The 22817-nt window shown below is 41.8% G+C and overlaps 3 protein-coding genes across 4 annotated transcripts; 2 read left to right on the forward strand and 1 right to left on the reverse strand.

The window, feature by feature from the left end:
- Nucleotides 1-9684: 9684 nt before the first annotated feature.
- LOC128266514 (arrestin domain-containing protein 17) lies at nt 9685-22316 on the reverse strand. Its single transcript, XM_053003086.1, has 3 exons — nt 21785-22316; nt 11814-13187; nt 9685-11260 (listed from the first exon to the last, which is right to left on the reverse strand). Exons 1-3 carry the CDS (start codon nt 21897-21899, stop codon nt 11202-11204), a joined length of 1548 nt encoding a protein of 515 aa, XP_052859046.1. The 5' UTR covers nt 21900-22316; the 3' UTR covers nt 9685-11201.
- Nucleotides 13787-17722, forward strand: LOC128266513 (tetratricopeptide repeat protein 14 homolog). The gene is made up of 7 exons (XM_053003085.1): nt 13787-14400; nt 14467-14678; nt 14805-15016; nt 15083-15301; nt 15401-15867; nt 15946-16243; nt 16487-17722. The coding sequence occupies exons 1-7, from the start codon at nt 14133-14135 to the stop codon at nt 17583-17585; spliced, it is 2775 nt and encodes a 924-aa protein (XP_052859045.1). The 5' UTR covers nt 13787-14132; the 3' UTR covers nt 17586-17722.
- On the forward strand, nt 15162-20513 carry LOC128266525 (GTP:AMP phosphotransferase AK3, mitochondrial). Of its 2 annotated transcripts, none has more exons than XM_053003103.1 (2): nt 15162-15301; nt 19503-20513. In XM_053003103.1, the coding sequence occupies exon 2, from the start codon at nt 19535-19537 to the stop codon at nt 20183-20185; it is 651 nt and encodes a 216-aa protein (XP_052859063.1). In that variant the 5' UTR covers nt 15162-15301; nt 19503-19534; the 3' UTR covers nt 20186-20513. The 2 variants fall into 2 exon arrangements, with proteins under 2 accessions (XP_052859063.1, XP_052859062.1); XM_053003102.1 differs by lacking the exon at nt 15162-15301 and adding an exon at nt 18369-18908.
- Nucleotides 22317-22817: the final 501 nt, after the last annotated feature.

Consider the following 22817-nt stretch of genomic DNA (forward strand, 5'->3'; position numbering starts at 1 on the left):
TCATTATTCATGTGGACCGCACACATTGCCTTATTACCAACACCCACACATTTGTCGACGTTGTTTGTTGCCACATTCGCATCCGAGGGAATATGTGTAAGCCATGTTGTGTTGGCCCGCCACTTCATGTTTGTTCTTCCTCCCCAGCATCCAAACATTCATACACGTTAATAATTGTAAATACGCACACGTTGATACGCGAGTGAGCTTTATTACCACTGCCCTTCGTTTTTGGCGTTTGTCGGCTTAAACGTAACCGCACATTTGGGGAAATAATTGTTAATAAGCAGCTGCGTTTGTGCCATTTAAGTTTGCCCCCTTTTAGCCGCAAAAATTGCCAACTGATTCCAATCCGTGTCCCATTTCAATCGATGCCCTTGCCATCGATAAAGTGCAATCCCAAAATCCAATAACGTTTTAAATTGTTCAGTGAAGGCTGACATAATTACAAAAAAAAAAAAAAGCCAAAACGTTGCTGGAATAATCATTGTTTACAATAAAATTATATTGATCTCGAATTATAAAAAAAAGATATCATTTAAGTTATTTGTTTATTTTATAAAATATGTATTTAAATTAAGGAGAAATAATAACTTGTATGCAGTAGTAAAACTAACTGCTTACAAATTAAATTAAACCAAAAAAAAAAAAAATTGTAAAACAAAATACAATCGTATTAAGAATCGGTCTAGTTTCCATAATTTAAATAACATTTTTGAAGGGCCCATTATACACAAACACATCCCATTCTATCGCATATTGTAAGCAGAGCAAGTCTCGGCAGATGCGTTGTACCTACAATTGAAATATCAAAATGATTATTAGCATAATAATATTGCACTCCAACAAGGGGCACACACACTCTCACACCCACAGTCACGGCTGCATACAATAGATGCAGAAATAAATGCAAAATGGAAGGGGGAAATGGCACAGAGTGAAAGGAGAGATGTAGAGAAATTTATTACCGCCAACACACTTTGAAATCCCATAAAGCACTTTCCCACACTCACACTCACACACACACACATTCACAATCACTAACGCACACAGATGAAAATCCCCCCTCACGCATGAAACACATTAGCGTTTTGAAATCAACTCATGGGAGCCATGGAAAATAGAGAATTCTCTTGCCGCGAAACTCTTTGGCACAAATTTGAATTTTATTTGCTACTTCCGTCGCTATATTGTTTGAGTACTGGCAGGTGGGCGCCATGCCCACTCCATCAGCGCCCACCTTAGGCTACGTGGCGATGAATTTCCATATGCATTATTGCCAGCCCAGCGGCATTTCTGCTATTGCCACTGCCAACTAAAAGTTTTAAATAAGCCAGTCAGTAATGTGCCACAAATTGGCATTAAAATAAGGTATTACGCACTGAGAAGAATGCAAAAAACCACCTTAAGAATAAATATATACCAAGTGTGTTGGGGATTTGGTAGAGAGAAGCTCAACTGAATCATTAGTAAATTATCTCAAACTAATACACCAGCACAAAGATTCTTCCTCATTTGGAAACTTGAAGCAGTTTTATAAAGTTTCTTATCAATCAACCTGAATCTTTAGTTCAAAAATTTAACCCTTTCCAATACATTGTAAAAATTTTAAGTTTTATCCATCTAATTCTTTTCGTTCAAATTTCGCATAATCTGAGACTCAAAGCCTTTGTTTCCAATCATTTAATGTACAACCTAAAATCTATTTAATTGAATGCTCATAAAAAGTACGACAAATTGGAATATTTATACTTCATGTCCATCAAAGCAGACGATTGAATGTGGACATGTGTGAAGCAAACTCTGGAAATTTGGAAAGTTTATAAACCAAAAATTGTCTAAATTCAGCAGTCATCCTGTTTGATAGCAACTCACGGCATCTGCAAACATCCTGGCAAAATCTGCACTAAATTAAAAAATCGCAGCTTTGTGGAGATTTTTTAATTAAATCCCTGCATATTTGACTTGTTCATGCATCTGCAGCTCAACTAGAAAACAAAATAAAACAAATTCCAGTTGCAGGCGCGAGGACATTTGGTTTATGGAAATATTTATATGTTTGCCTATATATTTTTATTTCCGTTTTTCAATTTTATAATTGAATTACAACAGATTTGTATGGACGCATGCAAGTGGGGATTTTAGCAAACCCTCGTACATTTATATTTTTAGAGAATAATTTGCATGGCCTGAGCTCTGGATTCGGCTGACAAATTGCTAATTGAAAGAGCCAGGCAACTTTACACGAACGAGGCGTGGCAGCCGCTTCACACACACACGCCCCCACACACCATAAACTACCGACGCAAGTACACATAGAACAAATTACTTAGGACTAGAATTGGCAAAACAAGGCCAATATGATCTTATTTAAACTTAAACTAATGTTGTGAAATTAGATAATAATGAATTCATATGAAGCATTAATAGAAATATAAAATTAAATATCACTGAATTTAAAAATAAGTCCTTGTAATGTGTAAAGTTGGTTTGAACCACCAATAACTAAATAGTTATTTAAACAGAAACTAGAAAATTCAACTGATCTCAAACAGTTAAGCCAGATTATGCAAACTAAATAGTAATGGATATAAGAAATACTATGTAAAGCAGTGAGGGGTGAGAAATATAAATTATTTTAGACCTTCAATGTCAAATCAAAATGTTGTTTTTGTTTAGTGCATAGTTTGCTCCGAATACGCAGTGACCTGTGCGAGTCGCGTTTGTTTGCCCTATTGCAAAACATGTGAGCTTGTGAGCTGCGAGCGCCTAACTCGCCGCGACTCTGTCCTGGACATCGGGATTTGGATTGGATTGGATGGAATGGATTGGAGGGAATGGGAATGGCAATGGGATTGGTATTGGGATTGGATGGTAGGCAAACGACCTCGGCAATTTGCCACCCATCCACTCGACACCATCCCCTCAGCGGATGAACTGATGCAGTGGGTGCCGCCCCTTGGTTCACTGATTTATATGCAAAACGCGACGAGCGGCGAAAAACAGTTTTTCAATTAAATTCGTTTGAGTTGTCGTCGCTGGATTTCAATTTGAAGGCTGTCGTATAATTTATTAGCATTAACATTAACCCCGCCACGACTTGAGCCCAATCCTTGGCACTCGACCCCCGGCAACCGCAGCCTCATCAAATACGGCTCAATCCAATAACAGTGAAAAGAGAAAAAAATGTGACAAATTTGCTTTTCACTTTGCAAAATTAAAAACGCTCACATAATATATACTCCCACCGAAATAAAGTAAGGCGAAAACAAAAAAAAAAAGTGGCAAAGAAATTGAAGGAATATTTTTTCATTCATCATCTCAAAATTTGCTTGATGAAGCCAGCGGCAACAGTCGTTTTAGGTGCTCCATTTTGTTATACTTCTTGAAGGTACAACCATTCCAAAATGGACTATAGATTATTCACAATGCCTTGCTGCTACTAAATTGACTTTAATTTTGTAATATAATTTTCATTTCGTATAAATCTTACACAAATGAGAATCGGTTTATATCATGCACATATTTACTATCTTTAAAGATTATTTCCATTTCACTTTTTGTCTTTAAAAAATGCTTTAACTCAAGACGGGATAAACGCTGATCGATACATATATTGGGGCATATAGTTTTCTCGTTCAGCCACTGTGACTTGGCAAACTTGAATCCCAGCCATCCGATATTGATTTACTTAAAAGGCAATATCAGTTTGCAAAGCAGCAACCCTTAGCCCGACCAGCCAACCGAACCCCCAGAAACCCAAGAAATCCAGCAATTGCTCCGCCTCCTTGGAAACATATCGAAAAATGCGAAAATTGTACAATGAAAATTGAAGTGAAATTAAACTAAAGCCCTGGGGCGATAACGACTGGCTTGTCACCCTCAGATTCCCCACCCTCATCCCCAACCCCTCTTCAATCCCCGTCGCCTACCCCCATGTAGAAAGCTATCCCCCTTTTAGGAACAGACTCGACTTGTTGGCATTCATTTAGCTCTGTGGCCGGCACAACTTTGGGACACTTAAGCGTCGTTGGCCACGCTGACAATGTCTGAATGTTCGAGGGCCAAGAATGTGAGGGCCAGGCTTTATTCCTGGTCCTCCAACTTTCCCCTATTCCGCTTCGTCTCCCCACACCCCTCGCATACTTTCTAATGAGACAAAAATTGCGATTTGAATGCAAATAACTGCAGGGCTGCTCCAGACGGACAACAATTACATGGCTTCATTGGGCAGAGAGAGTCGAGTGGATAAAGACTACACTGAAAAACACTTATTTTAAGCTATACACTTTTTATTCGATGGCCTAGATACTGTAGATTTAAGAAATGTTCAACGGACCTTTTCTTTAAGTTTAAAGCTTTTAATTAGTTGATGTTATTTTAAACTTATAAATCTAAAAACTGTTAAATTGAAACTAATAATCATGTCCTCAAATAACTCGTTCAGATTAAAATAATTTTTGTAGAATTATTTTTTCTTGCCTTATCAGAAAACGTTTTTTTCTGTGGGGATCTATTCGGAATTCATTTCGTATGGGTGTGAGTGGTCGAAGCTTTTGTCAAGGGCATTAAAATTTGACAAAATAAAATGAACGAAATATTTGGTGTTGGTTTCGAGTTTGGCTACGTCGTGGGTTGGCATTTTAATGAAGTTCTTAAAGCTGGCGACCACAGAAGGGGGCAAAACCGAAGGGGCCAGGTGGGCAACGTCTATTTGCATTTAATTAAATGCCAATAATTGAATCAATTTGCACACGGAATGTGAAAAATCCTTGGCATTGTCATGGCAGACTAATCAACTGCTCCACTTGGTTAACTTTCGCCCAGCACTGTGAATATTTGTATTTTATTAATTTGGATATTTGCCCAGCAAGGACAGTCTGAACTGGCAACAGCCACAGGAATGCGGCCAGCAAGTCCTTGGACCCACTGGTTTGGATGGTGGAAAAGTATTTTGTCCCAGCCTGACATACCGGAACATTCCTACATAATTTGATTTACTTGTCTTTTACATATCTCGAGACTTACCTTGGTTTCTCGTCCAGTGACTGAGAAGGAATTCCTAGTTAACCAATTTAGTTGCCGGAAATTTTGCTTAACAAATATAATGAAATTTAATAAAAAATTTCTACAACATAGTTTGGGTGGGCAAATATTTCTTTTGTGCGTTGACCAAACAAATTAAATGAACTGACATTAAAAGGTATTTGAGCAATATTTTTTTAGCACTGCACTAAACTAAATACTTTTGTTTAATGTTAGGGTTAACATATAACTTTTGTAACATATATTTTATCAATCAAAATGCTAGTTAAGTATATTTTAAGTGATAAGAAAAACAAACAAATTATTTATTGGCTTTGAAATGCAGTGATTTTCCTTTTATTTTTTTAGATACATATTTTGTTCTCAGTGCCAAATTGATTTTAACTCCATTTCGTTTCCATTTCCTCGTTAAATTTTGCTGGTCAAATCAAATTTTAGCCTGCTACTAATTATATGCATATGTTTTTATTTACTTTTATTACCATTTTCCGTAGTTTTTCCTGTCATAAAAACCAATCAAATATTTATTGCGTTTTTTGCTTTGCTTTGGCATGATCATGGGTATGAGATTGGGTTTGTTAGCTTGTTTTGATTTGATTAAATGTTAACATTTTGCACAAGTTAAGTGCACTAAATTCGAATTGGATTGCGGGGAAAAGGAGGCATTCATTACATAAATATTGCAATTGCTTTTTTGCTGAAAATTGTTTTCAGCAAATATCTTTAATTCAATTGAGCGTATAAAATCAACCCTGTCACAGATTAAAGTGTTAATGCATATAAATGTTTTACTTATTTGCATACATTTTCGTTCGCACTGTTTTTATACGTGTTTCTGGTTTAGCGAACAATTTGAATTGAGCCACAGATAGTTTCTGGCATTACAATGCTAAACTGATTATCCAACAGCGAAAACGGTTCGGCCATCATTATAAATTCAATTTAACCAATCAAATGCTCGTAATTTGATTATGTTGATTTTTGCACATTAAGTGCATATTTATTGACTGAACGCATACACAGCTGGCAAAATGCACAAAAAGTTCAGCTTTTGTTTATTTGCCGTGTTACATCATCAAAAGAAAATGTTTTGCTAGTCCGCGGCCAAAGGTGTTTTAATTGTCAATTAAAAGTCAGTGGGGAAATTGAATAAAAAGCATCTAGAGGAGTTGACAGAACGATGCTGCCAAAATCTAATCCAATACTTTCTAGTAACTTCAAACCAATTCAGAAGATTCGCTTGTTTAGTTTAGCTGAAAACATCCAAAAACATAGCAGCCAAACCACAGAATACTCCATGCTTTTTCACACTCAAATGGACTTAATTGCCAAAGTGCTAGTGGACTTGCTAGCATAACAACGACTGCTGCTTAAACGCTCATAAATTGCTCCGCAGCAATGTTCTTTGTTGTGGCCTCCGGCCATTGGAAATTGGCTGGGTTAGCTTAGCTGCTCGGCGCTTAAGGATTTCTTTCTTGGCCACTTTTAGCTCGCCGGCATATCAAATTATATGCACACACACCGCAAGCCTTTGCTGTGGCTTCTTTTGCCAATCGGTCAGTGGAAAAAAAAACAATCCGCCCCTCCTCCGCCGGCATCAATCAGCGGGTGCAGCTCGAGTTTAGTTGGTGAAGTCGACTCCATCTCCACTGCCAAATTCCTCTGCCTCCGCCCGCCAGCTGCAGTTCATCTCCAGCTGTGCCCGTCCGCAGTTTGTGCGAACGTGTCTCAATAACGAAATTAACAGAAATTGCAACATATTGTGTGGTGGCGTACGATACGAGTGCCATGGGCAGTGGGAGAGGGAGGGTCCTGCAATCAAATTGCACAGAAAAATGAACAGCACGTGAAGGCCAACAACTGTGTCAAATTGATATTAGAACGAAGTCAAGTTGCGGCTACTTTGATGGTACATAAATGCGACTGGGTTCAGAAAGTACACTCCAGTAAATTTTTATTACCACATGGAAAATCTTCAACATGGATCCTTATAATAATATTACCTAATCGTTCAAGTTTGAGTATTGACGCTATGAGAAACTAATAATTTATAAGACTGTACTGAATTCAAAAATGTTCTTATTTACAAGAAAAGTAAGCCAAAAAATCTATAAAAAAAACAGTTGATATTTTGAATAACCAAATATCAATACATTTTTACAAAAAAATAAATCATTTTAATTTAAAAATCACTAAACGTAAAAATATAAATATTAAATATAAAAACTAATAAAAAAAATAGGTATATACCGTTAAGTATTTTGGTAGCTTAAAATTGACTTTATTATAATAACGCTTTGTAGTGATTGTACTGCTCCTTAATATACATAAAAATTAATCGCAATTATCGCATGACTAGCCTTCCTTCCCAAAAAAACACAGCATAAAAACAAACTTCAACTCCTCGAATCCGTCACAGCTTGCTGCCAGGCAACAAAAAAAGCTTAATGAAGCGGCCTGGCCAGCTACGACCAAAAAAAAAATATAATACGAAGTGGAAGGGGGGGGCCAAGAAGGTCACAGTCTTTGGCAACAGTTGCTCCAAAATGAACGCAGAGCTCGTTTCGGGCCAAAATCAGCGTGGACGAGGAGCATAAGCCAGCAAATAGCACCCACTGTGACCACTACGGACAGGAAATCGCACATGTGACCAAAAGCCAGAAATTGGAGCGACCATTGAATATGATAGAAATAGAAATAGAAATGGAAATAGAAATAGGTACGTGCGAAAATTTCAACGCTTGATTAAATTTCAGTCAGAGTCTAGAAAAGAAGGTTGTGGCGAGAAAAGGAAAAGGAGCAAAAGCGCCACAAGTGTGGGCCAACTTGAAAGACAATCGGGCAGCAATTTAAAACCATTTTCACTGTGGCCAGAACACCCATCCACATCCACACAACCGAAAACCCCATGAAAGTCGGATGGCACCTGCTGTGCGGCAGTTGCAGTAACTTCTGCTTGATTAGTTTTGATTTGGTTATTTGGCATTAGGCCATGTGCCCAGCCTTTTTTAACGTGCTCTTTGGGCTTCCTTCGATTTCCCCGTCTTCTGTCTCCTTGGACAGTGGAATAAACTAATTCGCAGTCACTCGGTGACGCAGATGGCTCGGTGTTTGGACATGTGTGCTTAAGTTTTAATAAAAACTCAATCAATGGGCGACTTACAATGTGTGTCGAAAGTTTTCGGTGGGTCCATTTCGGTTAGAAAATAAGAAACGTAGGGTATCGATGGGCCAAGAAATAAGTTATAACATTGTTATTAAAAAAAATTGTATTTCCCAAACCAAATAATTATATAATTTAACGAAATCGTAAGTCTTCAAAATATAAATTTTTGCATATATATATTTATAAATCTTTTCAACCAAAATTGAATTCGAGTTTTTATAAATATAGTCAATTCAAAAAGCTTTTTTAAAAAATGGTAACTAATAAATATATTAAATACACTTTTTATTTTTCTTTGCTTGCCCAACTTACCCACTGCATTCACCTCCTTATATCTTATCACATAAAAACACATACACAATCTTAAATTACTGCCATTTACGTACGTGTCTATCAATCTGTATCCGTGTAAGGGCTGCTCCAGTGGCACACACATGGCGAATACTTAATATCAGTTGGTGGCACGTTCAATGCCGAAAAGCAAAGCCTCAAATTGCACCACTCACGCTCTCGAAATGGTCAACAAATCATTAGCCTTCCACCCCCACTGCAAAGTCAAATAGAAGTTAAACCCAACAGCGATTAAGACATTTAAGTACACAGAAACTGGGGTGAGTTGAGTTCGCTTCTAGCACCTCTATAATTTGACGAAATGGAAATGGGGGAGTGAATCGCGCAAATAATAAGGGCCGCGATCGTTTGTCGCGCGTGCTGAAGTTTGCAGAATGCGGCAGGCACTAAACTTCCGCTAAATGGCGCTATTATTTAACAATTTTGTTTATGTATGCCTTTCATGCGGGCAGCGGCAGCCCACCATCGCAATGTGGAGTATAATTTATGGTTACTCTGATTCCCCCCGAGTGCCGCTGGGCAAACTAAATTGTCGCCCTCAGCAGCGGCGACTGGAAAAATATGAAAGAAAACAATTACAGCTGACTTAACACTTCCGTTGCTTGTTACAAAAGCCGCACACGTTCACCCTTCACCTCCTGACCACTTTTCCACCATCCCGTCCACTTTTCACCTGCCCAACTGGGCAACAGTAGACACAGGTAGCTGCGTGGGCGACAGCAACGCACTTCCCTTCAAGCACTTGAAATTGTAATTTAACACGTACAAGAAGTGTGCTTTTTGAGGGGTTGCTAACTTGTAAAAAGCATGGAGGAGGTAGTAACATGACCTGCTTTAACAATAGTTTGGATCCCATTTTACCTACAAACACATAGGTTTTACTTAAATACTACGGATTTATAAAAATGTAATTAAGATTAAGCCCAACAAATTATTTGATTCGGTTTATTCGAAATGGCTAAATTTCTCGTATAAGTCATTGGAAATCGTAATAACTTTTTGGCAAAGAAGCAAAATATAAGACTACAATTACCTAAATATTTTGTTATTATGTATCTCAGATTTATGGAAATGTTTCTTATCCCCAATGTAATCGCTAAAGTAGTCTTTTTTTTTTTGGTAATTTTATAAACATTTTATTCGGTTTTTCGTTTATGTAAATCATATTTAAATTTAGTCAACTTGCACTAAATTCGAGAAAAACTAAAAAATTGGTATCCAAAAATAGTGATTTGTAAAGCACCTTAACGAAATCGTTTGATCGTACATAATATGCATTTGTGCGCTTAAAACTAAAAGTTGACATTGCTTCCGAACGATGATTTATCAATAATGTGTGTATAAAAATTGTTTATCGATACTTTTGTATTCAACAACGATAACCATTCGATTTACTCATCATACAGAGGCACTAAAGCTTATTGATTCAATGATTCTTCTGGCTTGAAAGAACCAAACTATCCTTCAAAATATTCGATTCGTGCTTAAGTACTTAAATGCTAAACATATAATGAAGTGTGAGAAATAAATAGTATTGTAAGACCTGTTTTGGTATAGAATTTCATTGAGACACTAGATCTATAAACGATTTCATCTAAATCTTTGGAGATGTGGACGTGAACAAATAAGAGATGAAAGATAAATAGGCGGGTTACAAATATGTTTCGAGTTATGGTGAGTAGTGAGATAAATACTCATGAGTCTTTGAGATTTAAAACAGATTTCATTCCTAGAAATGCACAAAGTTTGGCTATCTGGGTAAGGGCGGCATTTAAATTATACTTGATATTCAAGACAGACTTTTCATAGCTAACAATAAATTCTTTAGACTGAAGAAAATTAATTAATAAGAAAAAAATCGTTTTTATCTAAATAATTCATGAAAGTTTAATTTAGAATTTGTTCGTATATAATTGGTATTCATATTTGTAGTAGCTTGCCTTAGCTGTGTTTCTATCTACTTCGCTCCAGCAAGCTAACTATCCCAAAAACCTTCAGACTTTTCGGCTAAAGGATACAAATTTATGTTGTTAAGCTCAACTGGTGGACAAGGCAAATACGCTTAAAAGTGGTCATAAGCCTTAAACGTTAACTATTAAATTTAGTTGATTGTAATAGATTTGCTGTTTTAAATATTTTATTTCAAATACTTAACTCAATCATATGCAAACGTGTTCTTTAATTATTTTTTTAAAGATATTTGATATGATTTTTTATTGAAAAATGCTAAAATGTTATATATGTGCATTCATATATTTATAGAAAAAAAAGGGTGAACAACCAGTTGTACATAATTTTCAAAAAATATTGCACAACTTTTTGAGTTATAGAACTTGTACCAAAGAAACTATTTGCCTTGTCCAAACCTAACTCTAAAATTAGGACAAACGAAGACATTAATTTAAATGTACGTCAAAATATAACTTTCGCATGGAAGATTAAAGCAGAAGAAAACCATATATTAAAGTGTGCGTCTGAGTTGTGCACAAATTGCTTAATATTTGTGTTCGAAGCGTAGGCGGTCTAGGTCATATTCGATATTGTGATACTCTATAACACTATAAAGTAAACCTGAAGCTCTATGTCTAGGCAAAGCTTGGACGTAATTGGGTGGCTGCTCAGGACTGTCTATCACTCCTTACTTTGGAGTTCCCGGAGGTGCGTTTGCCAGGCCGAAGAGCTCTTCATAGGAAGGTGCTGAAAAACAGAGATATAAGCTTGCTAGAAATATGGTTTACCACTTGTTAATTAATAATTAGGTGTATAGGACGAAAATAACCAATGGTCCGGAGCAGACAAAATTATGCTAAACACCCTCGTTAAGCATGGAAAAATCAGAGCCTAATTAAAACCGATGATAGACAAATAAAATAACTCTAAACTTTTAAATTAATCATAATATTGTACATATCTAGACCGTCACAAATAAACTGTATGTTTTAATGATATAGCTTTCCTTTTTTGGCAAACAAAACTTTGTACCAATTCTACAATAACCAACAATTTAATAAATATACGTAGAAAACTAATTGAACTCCGAGCAGTATTTTCTTTCGTTTACTTCATAAAAAATATATAAGGAATTTAACACAATTCAAAGCGCAATTAGAAGCTCATTCTAGAAAACTAAATAAGTATATAATGTAACACCTTTTGACTTTATATTAACTTGTAGCACAGGGAAACCACAAATAAATAGATATAAGTAATATAACAGGTGGAGAAAAAAGGTGTTGTCATCGTAACTTACGCAGCTCATGAGCTCCAGGCGCCTGGCGGGGCTGCAGAAACGATGCTGAGGCCGAGGTGGATGGAAGTTGGCTGTATCCCGGTGCTCCTGCTCCTCCTGTCGGAGCAGCCACCCCAGTGGGTGGCGGTGTCAAGGCAAGGAGCGAGTACTGCGGCGACTCCGGCAGCGGGTAGGTGGGAAGGTGCGGCGGCGGATACGACTGCACCATCAGCGGACTGGACGAGTAGGGCATGTAGGGCACGTTGGAGCTGCGCAAGCTGGCCCTGGCCGAGGGACTGCCGTACTGCGAGGACTGCGAGCCCGAGGTGTAGGAGAGCTCCATGTTCGCGGCACCAGCGCCGACGGCGGGACTCAGGGTGGCCGCCGAGGAGTCCGAGGTTATCGAGTTGATGGAGCTGCACTCGCTGAACTGCGAGGAGTGGGAGGGCGAGCCAATGGAGGAGTCTAGCGAGGGGTAGACGGGCAGGGCAGGCTCGAAGGGATTGCCGGAGCCCGCATCCGGACCGGGCGGACCATCGTCTGGCCGCGGTGGCGGCGGCGGACGCAGTGAACTCAGCCTGTTGCAAGTGTCCTGTGAGTAGACCTTGAACGGTAGATTTAGTATCAAGTTCTTGAAGAATCCCCGCAGCACCGCCTCCACGCGCAGCTCGTAGACGATTGTGATGACGCCGCTCATCTGCTCATCCGTGGGCTGAGCCCCTTCGGGCAGCAGCAGCTCGTGGGCAAAGCTCCGCTCGGTCTTCTTCTGCACCGAACCCGTCTCCTTGGTGGCCACCGCAATGCACTCCACCTTTTGCACCCGCAGCGGCACATGGCTGTAGTAGGTGACGTACTGGAGGACACTGAAGCGCAGCTTCTCCACGGCGGTAGTGCTGTTGTTGATCACAGTGGCGCAGATCCGCAGCGGCTCGCCCCGCACCGCAAAGTCCTCCGGCAGGAGGGCGAGCAAAGTGATCGGCCGTGTGCCGAACAAACTGATCGTCTTGGTCACCTGCTTCTCCAGTGAACTGGGCACACTGCGCTGCGACGGTTGCAGCGGCATATTCTTCACCACGGTGAACGGAATGGTGTGCCGCTCGTCGAAGGTCCAGGGCCGCTGGATGAGCACGCGCATCTTGTACTTGATGCCGCCATAGCTGCCCTTGAAGCTCGAGGGAAGCTGGCGACCCAGCGCCACCTCGAAGATGAACGTGTGCTCCCCGGGCGAGAGTTCCAGGCCACGCGGCTCGAAATCCGGCAGTGGTGTCTCACTGTGCTCGTACACCTCCTTGCTTGTGTAGAACAGGCTGCGGGAGTACTCGTTGTTGTTTGAGTTCTTGCGCAGGATCTCCATCCACTTGCACTTGCCCTTGCCGGTGACCTGCACCTTGATCGCTGCAACGAGGCGGGAGTTGAAGGGAATTAAAGAAGAGTTTAAATTAAGGTAAGGTATTATGGGAATATATTTAGGATTCTGGTTTCTATTTGCATTTAATGTTTTAGTTCTTCGTTAGTACCTTCATCCGTCGCATCGTCGGGGAGTGCTCAACTTTTTTTTCTCTTAGCTGCTCTTAATTCTATTAGGTGATTAGCATAATATAATATGACTGCGTGAGACATCTATGGGTGGCATACAGAACCAACAACATCTACATGCATTTTACAGAATGTCTTTACATCCACTGTAATCTATCGCCTTACTGAAATAGTGTGACCAGTTTGGCATTACCGAAAAATTTGAAAAACTAGCGACTAGCGGAGACAGCAACCGCGTCAATCAATAGTTACAGGCTACATCGATGACATCGATGTCAATATCGGTGTTTTCCTAACATGTATGTCCTTTACATTCCTATGTTTGAGTATAGTTTCCTAACATTTACCTAACATAGGCAGCGCTGGGGCAGAGGGAAAGCAGAGTAGAGATGGAAAAACATCGATGTTGCGCCGCCAAACATTGATGAAACCGATGTTTTCGAACATCGATGTAATCGATGTTTATATCGGTGTTTTTCCACCTCTACTTAGTAGCCCAACACGAAAATTAATTTCTTTTCAATTAAACTGATTTTATGCTAAATTTCTTTGCAAAACAAAACATATTTGTGCAGTAATTAAGGAATATAGCACGGGCCTTCCACGTTCCTAATTCGACGACCCCCAAAAGCGAGTTTGCGTTGTCAAACATACCCCAGACCGGTGCCGACATTTTCTTGCCTGATTAAAGTGTGGGATTTTCTTGCCTGATTAAAGTGTGGGGTTTTCTCCACCCATTCCCTTTGCTTTGTGAAGAGGCCTTAAGTTGAGATGGTGTAAAGCGAAATTGGCGGAGCTGCAAAAATGAATTTCGAGTACATTGGCCATGCGCTGGGCTTCCACGGCCAGCCGCTGCAAAAGATCTGGGACGATGAGCGGGGCATCGACGATTTGCGGCTGATGGGCCTCACCCAGGTTAACTATGGCGTCTACCAGGAGCGCCAGAAGTTCTTCACCTTCCAGGAGCGGGCCAAGCGGCTCAAGATGCACCAGTTTCTGGCTCGGAAGGCCACCGATCTGTACGATCGCAGTCTGGTGGCCAACGTTATGGAGGATTCGGTGGTGGCCCAAGGTGAGGTTGCCGGCATGAGTATATATGGGGAGTGGGGCTAACCTCTATTTTTTAACCTCGTTTTAGGCAACACCTATATGCCGCAGCTGCCGCCCTTCGAGTTCTTCCTCAATGTAAAGGACAAACGCAAGGGTTGGGCCCACCGCCTGGCTGCCCTGAAGCAAGGCGACGTCATCTACACCCAGGTGACACGGCTGGCCAATGGCAACCGGCTGATGGTGAAGCCACTGTGCACCGCCGAGCCCAAGCACGCCTACCTAGCCGACATGCCCATCAAGGTAAAAGCAGGTCCCTCTAAAACCGAACTAACTATATAGTTATTAAAAATGATAATACTGGTATAATATACCAACTATAAACCAAAGAAAATGTAACCATAAAAGCTCACCTTTGCACCATTGTAGGCCATGATTTTACAGGACTATTGGGGTCCGCTGCCCTTGGACAAACAGGGCAATGCGCGCACTTTTGCCCTTAATGACATCCTGCGCTGCGAGATCAACATCATATCTGCGGATACCGAGCGTCTCACTCTGAACATGATTGGCATGTTCAACAAATCGCCGGAATTGAAGTTTGGTTTATGCGACCTTAACGAGTTGCCCAAGTATTATCGGTAATGCGGGGAGTTATCGAGGGAAAACCAGTTTCGAACCCCACTAAACCAACGCTTTTCCTTTAGTAAAATCCACAATCTTGAACATCCTTCTGTGAAACACTACGAGGATGAGCTAAACGCTGCCCTGGAGTTCGAAAATCCCAACTACGATTTGCTGTTCCAGCTAAATGGCTTGCAGCCCAATGAGAATCTCTCGCTAATGGGGCATTTGAAGGGCGGATTCCCGGAGGCGGAGAACGCAGCAGAGCTGCGCCAGAAGCAGGCATCCCAATGGGCCTTCCGGTAAGTTTTAATAAAGACTTCAGACTTGAGAGTGTATTCCATTCCATCATTCACACACCCTATCGCACCCAACACCTTCGTTGCTTGGCCGGTGATCAGCTCCGTGGCTGATGGCATCGAACACTTTAAGAACGGCCAACAGGTCGAGGCCTTTCAGTGCCTGAACAAAGCTCTGAACATTGATCCGCGCAATGTTGAGGGTCTGGTGGCCCGCGGTGCCCTCTACGCGAACCGCGGAAACTTCCTCAAGGGGCTGCAAGACTTTGAGAAGGCCCTGCACCTCAACAAGTACCACGTGAACGCGCGCAAGTATATGGGCGAAACGCTGGTGGCCCTGGGTCGCAGCTATGAGGAGGAGAACCGCATTCCCGAGGCGGTCAAGGCATACAGCGACTGTCTAAATCTGCTGCCACAGCACGAGGAGGCGCGTCAGTCCTTGGACGCACTGCAGCGAAGTGGTGACGGTAAGAATAGACTAAGCACCGAGCTTATCAACCTGACCGGTAACCACTCGTCGGACGAATCCAGCTCATCCAGTGCCAGTGAAAGTGAAAGCGAGGATCAGGGTGAGTACATGTCCACAGATCCAGGGTTTATCTCTCTGTATTGCACCTCTTCAATCGATAACCTATTCCCCATTGTAGCTGGCAAGGCTAAGAGCAACATTAGTCAGCCCTTCTATGCCCAAAACCAGATTCAACCACCGGGGGAGGAAAAGTTGGCCGTCATCGATGCCCAGAAGGCCAATGAATTCCGTCTGGATGACGATGAGACCATGTCCAGTGTGCGGAAGCTCTTACGCGAGGCCAGCAAGCACAAGAAGGCCAAGAAGAAGGGCAAGAAAAAAAAGGACAAGAAGGAGAGGAGGAGGTCCAAGACCAAGTCTGTGGACGAGGATCCCATGGAACTCCTCAAGAAGATGGATTTTCAGGAGGCCTTCAGGTGAGTGTTGCAGCAAAAGATGCTTCCTTGCACAACAAATATACAATTTCATAAGATCTCCATGCTTAACCCACTGTGATAGGCAAGACAAGTATGTACCGGGAATTTAGCTTAACACCAAAGCTGTGTTTGCACCTCACATGAAATTAAACAAATTAAAATGTTCAATTTAATTGTGGGGTATAAATACAGTTAAATCTTTGAAAATACGGATTTATTATCCCTGCTTTGTGTTGCTTTTAGGCTTATGAACAGCGCCAGTAGCGAGACGGAACTTAAGGCCAAGATCAAAAACTATTTACAAGGAGCCAACAAAGGAGGAGACTCACCGCCACCTGCTCCGCCGCCGATGAAAAAAACACCAGCGCCATCAAAAAGATCTAACTTTGACACCATGGGACCCAGCACATCGCGTCATGCGGCCGCCGCTTCTGGATTGGGATTCGAACATCCTCCGGCGGCGCCCAAATACCATGAGCAAAAGAAACCGCCGGAGCCGGCGCCTAAGCTCTCTTTTCAGATCAAGAAGCGACCGCTGCAGATGGACAAGCTGGGAATGCTTCGTCTGGCAGCGCCAGCGGAACCCTTGAGAGGTGGTCGGAGCAGCAGCTCGCGCAGCCGGAGTCGGAGTAGAAGTCGCTCGCGAAGTCGCTCGCACCATCGTCGTCGTGGCAGGAGTTCGCGTTCGCGGCACAGGAGCAGCCGGCGTCGTGGGTCGCGTTCTGACTCCCGATCCAGGTCGAGAAGCAGGTCGCGATCGCGCCGCCGCCGCAGCTTTTCGCGTTCGCGAAGTCTCTCGCCACGCCGATATGGCAACCGCTTTGTGGTTAGGCGCTACGACAGCCGCCGAGATCGCCGTTCGCGATCATTCCATCGCCGCAGGACGCCATCGCCCTTCGTGCCGAGGCGTTCGCCCTCGCCCTTTAAGTCCCGCCGGACGCCCTCTCCGTTTGTGCCCCGACGCACGCCTTCGCCCGCGACCCGCAATCGCCGCTCCCGCAGTCGGTCCCGTTCACGTTCCCGCAGCCTGAGTCCGCGCCGCCACCAATCCCGCTACCCACCGAGGGGTAGGGGCCGTGGGCGTGGCTCTGCCGTGCCTAACCGCAGCAAGTACTCCTGGTATAACCATGATACACGCAGCGTTTCCCGCGCCGTGGAGACACCAAATGGCAAGGAGGAGAAGAACCCATCGACTGCTCCGTCGGAGAAAAGCGTTCCAAATGAGGGAAAAGGCAGTGGAAAAGCCGTGGTCGATGCCGAGTCCAGCGTCGAACAAGTGGACCCAATGATCAAGGAGCGCAAAGAGGGCCATGTGGAGGCCACCCAGGAGGTCAAGGACTAAAATCATTGACGCCCACACGTACTACGAGTGTTAAGTTTCCTTTTAGCTGATAACAAACATTTGATTTTGATATGCTAACTTGTAAAACCGGATGTGTTCTCCAAACACTAAATAAAAAAGCTTTCGAAGCGAATTTCGACCTGCATGCATAAATCAACAAAAACTATGCTGCTTTTTGTACACTTTTTAAAACACAACTCTAAGTCGAAAATGTGAATTTTTTTACGGTTTGTTTTTGTTTTTTTTTTTTTTTTCATTTGGTGAGAATGTTTTATTCCTGGCAACCATGTTGACATCTTAGGATTGGTAAGTCTTAAAAAATTACACTTTAATATTTTGCAGGTTGTCTCTTTTCTCTGACATTTTAACACTTGTTTTTAGCGGGTACATTTCTTCAGGCAGACAAGTCGAAATCAATCTCAGCAGGATATCAAAACATACTGGAAATAAAATAAAACAAATCACCCAAGCTCGAGCCAAAATTAAAAAAAAAAAGCTAAAGAAATTGTTATATATGCAATAACTCGTTTTTCATTTATTTTTAGATCGCTTGTACATTTTACATGCAGCCGAATATAATAAAATAATAATAATTTTATATTTTTTTTCAAGAAAGAAAAATCAAACTATTTTGTGTAATTTTTAATTACGGTTCAGGTCTGACATCTTAATTTAAATTATATTGGTTTATTCTTTAAAAAAATGTTCGCTTATAAATATAACACATGTGAGTAATACTTTTTAAAATAAATAAATCGGCAGCTTTTGAAAAAGCAATCAGTGTTGTTGCATAAACCTAAAATAGTTTTGTATTTCAGATACCACACGTTTTGCATATGGAAGATTCTAAATTAAAGTCCAAACTGCAGTTATTCACAATGGACGCGCAGTAAGAGAGAGAAAGCCCCAAAAGTGGAGAGCGAAACTGCCGAGCGAGCAAGGGAGACAGCGGGTGTATTCCCCTTAATTCCCATTTACACTGCACTTTCTGTACAGAGAGGGGACTCAAAAGAGAAGGCAAACAACCGGCTGTCAGTTGGGGACTCCAAGAAGGAGAGAGAGAGAGAGGGAAGCCTGGAAGCTTAACAACAAGAGCCAAATACTCACGACAAGATAATGGCTTGTTTCATTTGATATTCGCCAGCCGGCAGCAGCAGAACAACAAATAAAAACAATAGCCGCCGCAGCTGCGGACACCAAATTAGAATACTTACGGCGACAAGTTATCGCACAATTAGTTCGCGGGCGATAATTGTTGCGGAAATACGGCGGACACCCGAAATTTTCCCAAAAAACCGAAGTGCCGCCTAAGTGTAAATTAAGGTGGTTTTACAAGCTGCTAATTTTTACATAACAAAAGACAGAGCCAGTAAAAGTGCAAGGCCAAGTGAACTGCAGAAATGCAGAAGTGCTCAGAAAACACAACACGCGCCACACTGAAACTTATTCTATAATTTTCCGTGCGGACTTTGGACGATAAGCGCCCGACAACAAAAATATCTGGTTATTCGAAGACAAAGAACACAAGGCTGAAAAGCCACGCTTGCCTCCTGTGTTTGTTGTTGCCGCTCTCGGGATTGTGTGCGCTACACTCGTTGCCATGCGGCATATTGATTTGCGGGCACAACAGCTGACAAGTGTTATAAATTTAACATTCGTGTGTGTGTGGATTCATTGGTTCGAAAATTAAAACTTTCAGCGGTTGTGTATCAAACGATTGTAGCGTGCTTGATAATCTTATCTCGCCAATAAAGATAGTCAATTGTGGTCAACAATTGAATTTGTATTTAGACCTACGTATTTTAACTACCTGCAGTTTTTAACCCTAAACAGAAACTTTTAAATATTTATGTTTTTATATCATTTTTGTGGATAAGTTTGTTAAGTTGGGCATAATTGTATAATTGTATCTTCCAGCTCACAAAACAAAGAGGAAATAGAGCTAAGGCATGTATACGAAAATCTTTCGCACTGTGATAATCGGAGCCCCCGGCTCTGGCAAGGGAACGATTTCGGAGTTGATTGTCAAGACCTATGGCTGCCTTCACATCTCCACCGGCGACATCCTGCGCCAGAACATTGTGAAGAACACGGATCTGGGCAAAAAGGCAAAGCAGTACATCGCCGACGGACAACTGGTGCCGGATGAGATCGTAACCAAAACGATGCTGGCGCGGATAACCGAGGTGGGCAACAAGTCGTACATCCTAGACGGATTCCCGCGAAACATTGCCCAGGCCGAGGCGCTGGCCGCCCGCGAACAGATCGATGCCGTGATCACGCTGAACATTCCACACGATGTGATCATCGACCGAGTCAAAAACCGCTGGATTCACGCGCCCTCGGGCCGTGTATACAACATAGGGTTCCACGATCCCAAAGTGCCTGGCAAAGACGATGTAACGGGTGAATCGCTAACGCAGCGCGAGGACGACAAACCCGATGTGGTGGCCAAGCGGCTGCAGCTGTACGATGAACTAATGAAGCCAGTGATAGCCTGGTACGAAAAGAAGGGACTGGTCGCAACCTTCAAGGGCAAAAAGACTAAGGAGATCTGGCCGCGAGTGGAGCTCTTCCTCAGGGATCGTATGAACATGTGATGGGACAGCCCGAAATTTTCCCCATTGTGCACAAACTAACAATAAACTGCTGTGTTCAATTAAGTGGATAACATATTAAAATCTATATACATATAAGTACGTATGTAATATGTATGTTTGTGGGCCGGGTCGGAGGAGCAAGCGTTTGATTAATGTAATTGTGAAGCCTTACGATGTAACAGCTGTCGTCATGTTGTCCCACACAAAGCATTCCCCTCATGAAAATAATGTATTGCAGCTCCCCCTTTTTTGTATAAACATATTTTTGTACTTGTAGTCTGTGCTCTGATAATAAATCGCGATTGTTATAATTGCGCTGATAACGTGACGGTCGACTTTGACTTTGGAGCAGTTAACGGACCACCGTCCATCTATTTATAGCCTCCCATCCACAAACACTTTGCCTAGTGCGTGAAGTCTACATTTATGGCTTCACCTGATTGTCACCCAAATGCCCCTCGTTTCATAGCGTAGCGCAAAAGAACTTGAAAGATGCGGGATAGTGTGGCGCTCCCTTTAATTTACTCCCGCTCTTGCGCTCTCTCCAACGCACACATGCAGCGGACCAGCTGCTGGCCAATTCTCACGCACACCTGCACAATGACAAATCACAACAGAGAGGCGCTGGTACTACAGTGAAGGGTCATATAATTGGGGCAGAAAAATGGCAGATGGATAAAAAATAACGTATCGGTTAGTACAGAGTTTTCTTATTAAATTGGGGTAGCCCCAAGTGGTCCTAGAACCCTATTAGACATATTTTGTAGTTTCTCTTTCTTTATTTGAAAATTTTAAAAAGGTTGGAATTTGTTGTTATTATTATGTGTGTATCAATTGTTAAGGCTACCGATTTTAAAATATTCCAAATTAAAAAAAAAAAATCGCCTCTTGTGTGGCCACTACTGTGCTGAGAGTGCTCTCTCCCCTCTCTTTCGTTTAGACCTGACTTTGCGCTTGGCCCCATATTATGGCATTTTCGGAACGACAACATAGTGGGCCTCTCTTCACACATGCCATGCCCCCACCCTCTGACCTTCTCGCTCGCACCCGTGCGATGCGTTTGGCATTTCCTGAAACAAATGCCAGCGCTCGAGAAGAACGAAAGCATATTCAATTGGGATTGCATTGGGGCGGCAATTGAATGCTTATCGATGAATGAAAGGCGAGTGCAGAATTGTAGGAATTTGCGAGCAAGAATCTCAGTATCGTGGAGGGTGTGTAAGGGGGGGGGGCTATAAAATGGCCGCTCTGCTTTGTTAACTGATGGAGTTCTTTGTTTCAGCGAATGGGGCCGCAACGAAAGTCCAGTTGGCCATTGGGCAAACAATGAGTTAAAAACCGCTGACAATACAGAAAAAAACAACTGCACGCCTCGAGATTATTGTTAGATAGAAATAAAATCTATTTCTGTTTACATTGGTAATACAAGCACAAGTTTAGGTCAATAATTGTAGGAATGATTTTAATTAATCATTAAAACATAACAATCATTTTTTTCTGTGTTTTGAGGCGGTCTGAGTCACGGATGATGCAAGCCGGGCTTTGAAATGGCATTTCCAGGAAACTACAAAAGCCCTGGGTTTGGAATGCACAACTTACCGCGTATTTTAGTGCGCTTGTTTACATTCATCCAAATCTCGCCGCGAATTATGTCGCCAGCGAAGTAAACCCGATCCGCGCTGTCCAGCGTGATTCGCAACCGCTCGCTCTCCATTCCGATTCCGCTGATGATGATGGTGATGATTCCTCCGATTTGCCCGCTCTCATCAAACACTTATCCAAAAATAATTTCGTCATCAAAATGCCGCCACATAGAATAGTTGAAGCACTGCACCGCTAACTTAAAATATATGCAGACTAGTATAACACAACCACCCGCACTCGGTTAACAATACGATTTACTACAATGACCGCGCCGAGGAGTGGGAGCTTTTTTCGCGCTGGCCAATTCTTCGGCAATCTCTCTAATCTATTAACTGCAATGGCCCACAAGTGTTTGTCGCACACCCTGGCCAATTTAATTCGATTGCTGCCGAACGCTGGCGGGTTGAATAATTAAATTTCTTATTAATTTACGAGATCCCGAGAGTTACGCTTTTGTTGTAGTTGCAGCTCTTTCGATAACTCAGAGAGCGGAGGAACGATAGTAGAAACAGCTGTTACGCGGAGTTGCCATATTGCCGATGACCAGGCGAAGCGCGTATTTTGCAAAATTTGAATTAAATTTTGGGAAATATATGCCGCTTTAAGGGAGGTAGGGTTTTAAAGGCCAAACAAGGACTACTTTCGTAGTTTTTTTTTATTTTTTTGCTTGTTTTAAACAATTTGTACGTTTTTTTATTAAAATATTATTATCAAAGCAAAATTCTTTAAATTTCGATTTATATGCGTGCATGTTTACAAAAATTGAAGCTATGGCAGCTAAATGAAATCGTTTTAAAATTAATAAAACTAATGCTTAAAAGAGTAAACAAAAAAGAAAAATTAAGAGTAGTTACATGTTTTCCATTTATTTTTGTTAATGTTTTGATTACTCCCACGGTAGCAATATGCTAAAAGCGGCCGATTTTAATGATATTTAAATGAATTAATTAAATGGTGAACTTTACGAAAGTGATACAAATAGATGAAG

The sequence above is a fragment of the Drosophila gunungcola genome, chromosome 3R (assembly GCF_025200985.1).
Source record: "Drosophila gunungcola strain Sukarami chromosome 3R, Dgunungcola_SK_2, whole genome shotgun sequence".
Classification (NCBI taxonomy): domain Eukaryota; kingdom Metazoa; phylum Arthropoda; class Insecta; order Diptera; family Drosophilidae; genus Drosophila; species Drosophila gunungcola.

Excerpts from the sequence above, each read along its gene's own strand:
- LOC128266514 (XM_053003086.1), bottom strand. The coding sequence starts at position 21,899 with ATGGAGAGCGAGCGGTTGCGAATCACGCTGGACAGCGCGGATCGGGTT. Across the intron at positions 13,188-21,784 it reads CAAGCGCACTAAAATACGCG|CGATCAAGGTGCAGGTCACC; the intron begins GTAAGTTGTGCA and ends GCCTCGTTGCAG. Across the intron at positions 11,261-11,813 it reads GCCTGGAGCTCATGAGCTGC|CACCTTCCTATGAAGAGCTC; the intron begins GTAAGTTACGAT and ends TCTGTTTTTCAG.
- LOC128266513 (XM_053003085.1), top strand. The coding sequence starts at position 14,133 with ATGAATTTCGAGTACATTGGCCATGCGCTGGGCTTCCACGGCCAGCCG. Across the intron at positions 15,017-15,082 it reads GAGTTGCCCAAGTATTATCG|TAAAATCCACAATCTTGAAC; the intron begins GTAATGCGGGGA and ends CTTTTCCTTTAG. Across the intron at positions 15,868-15,945 it reads AAGTGAAAGCGAGGATCAGG|CTGGCAAGGCTAAGAGCAAC; the intron begins GTGAGTACATGT and ends TCCCCATTGTAG.
- LOC128266525 (XM_053003103.1), top strand. The coding sequence starts at position 19,535 with ATGTATACGAAAATCTTTCGCACTGTGATAATCGGAGCCCCCGGCTCT.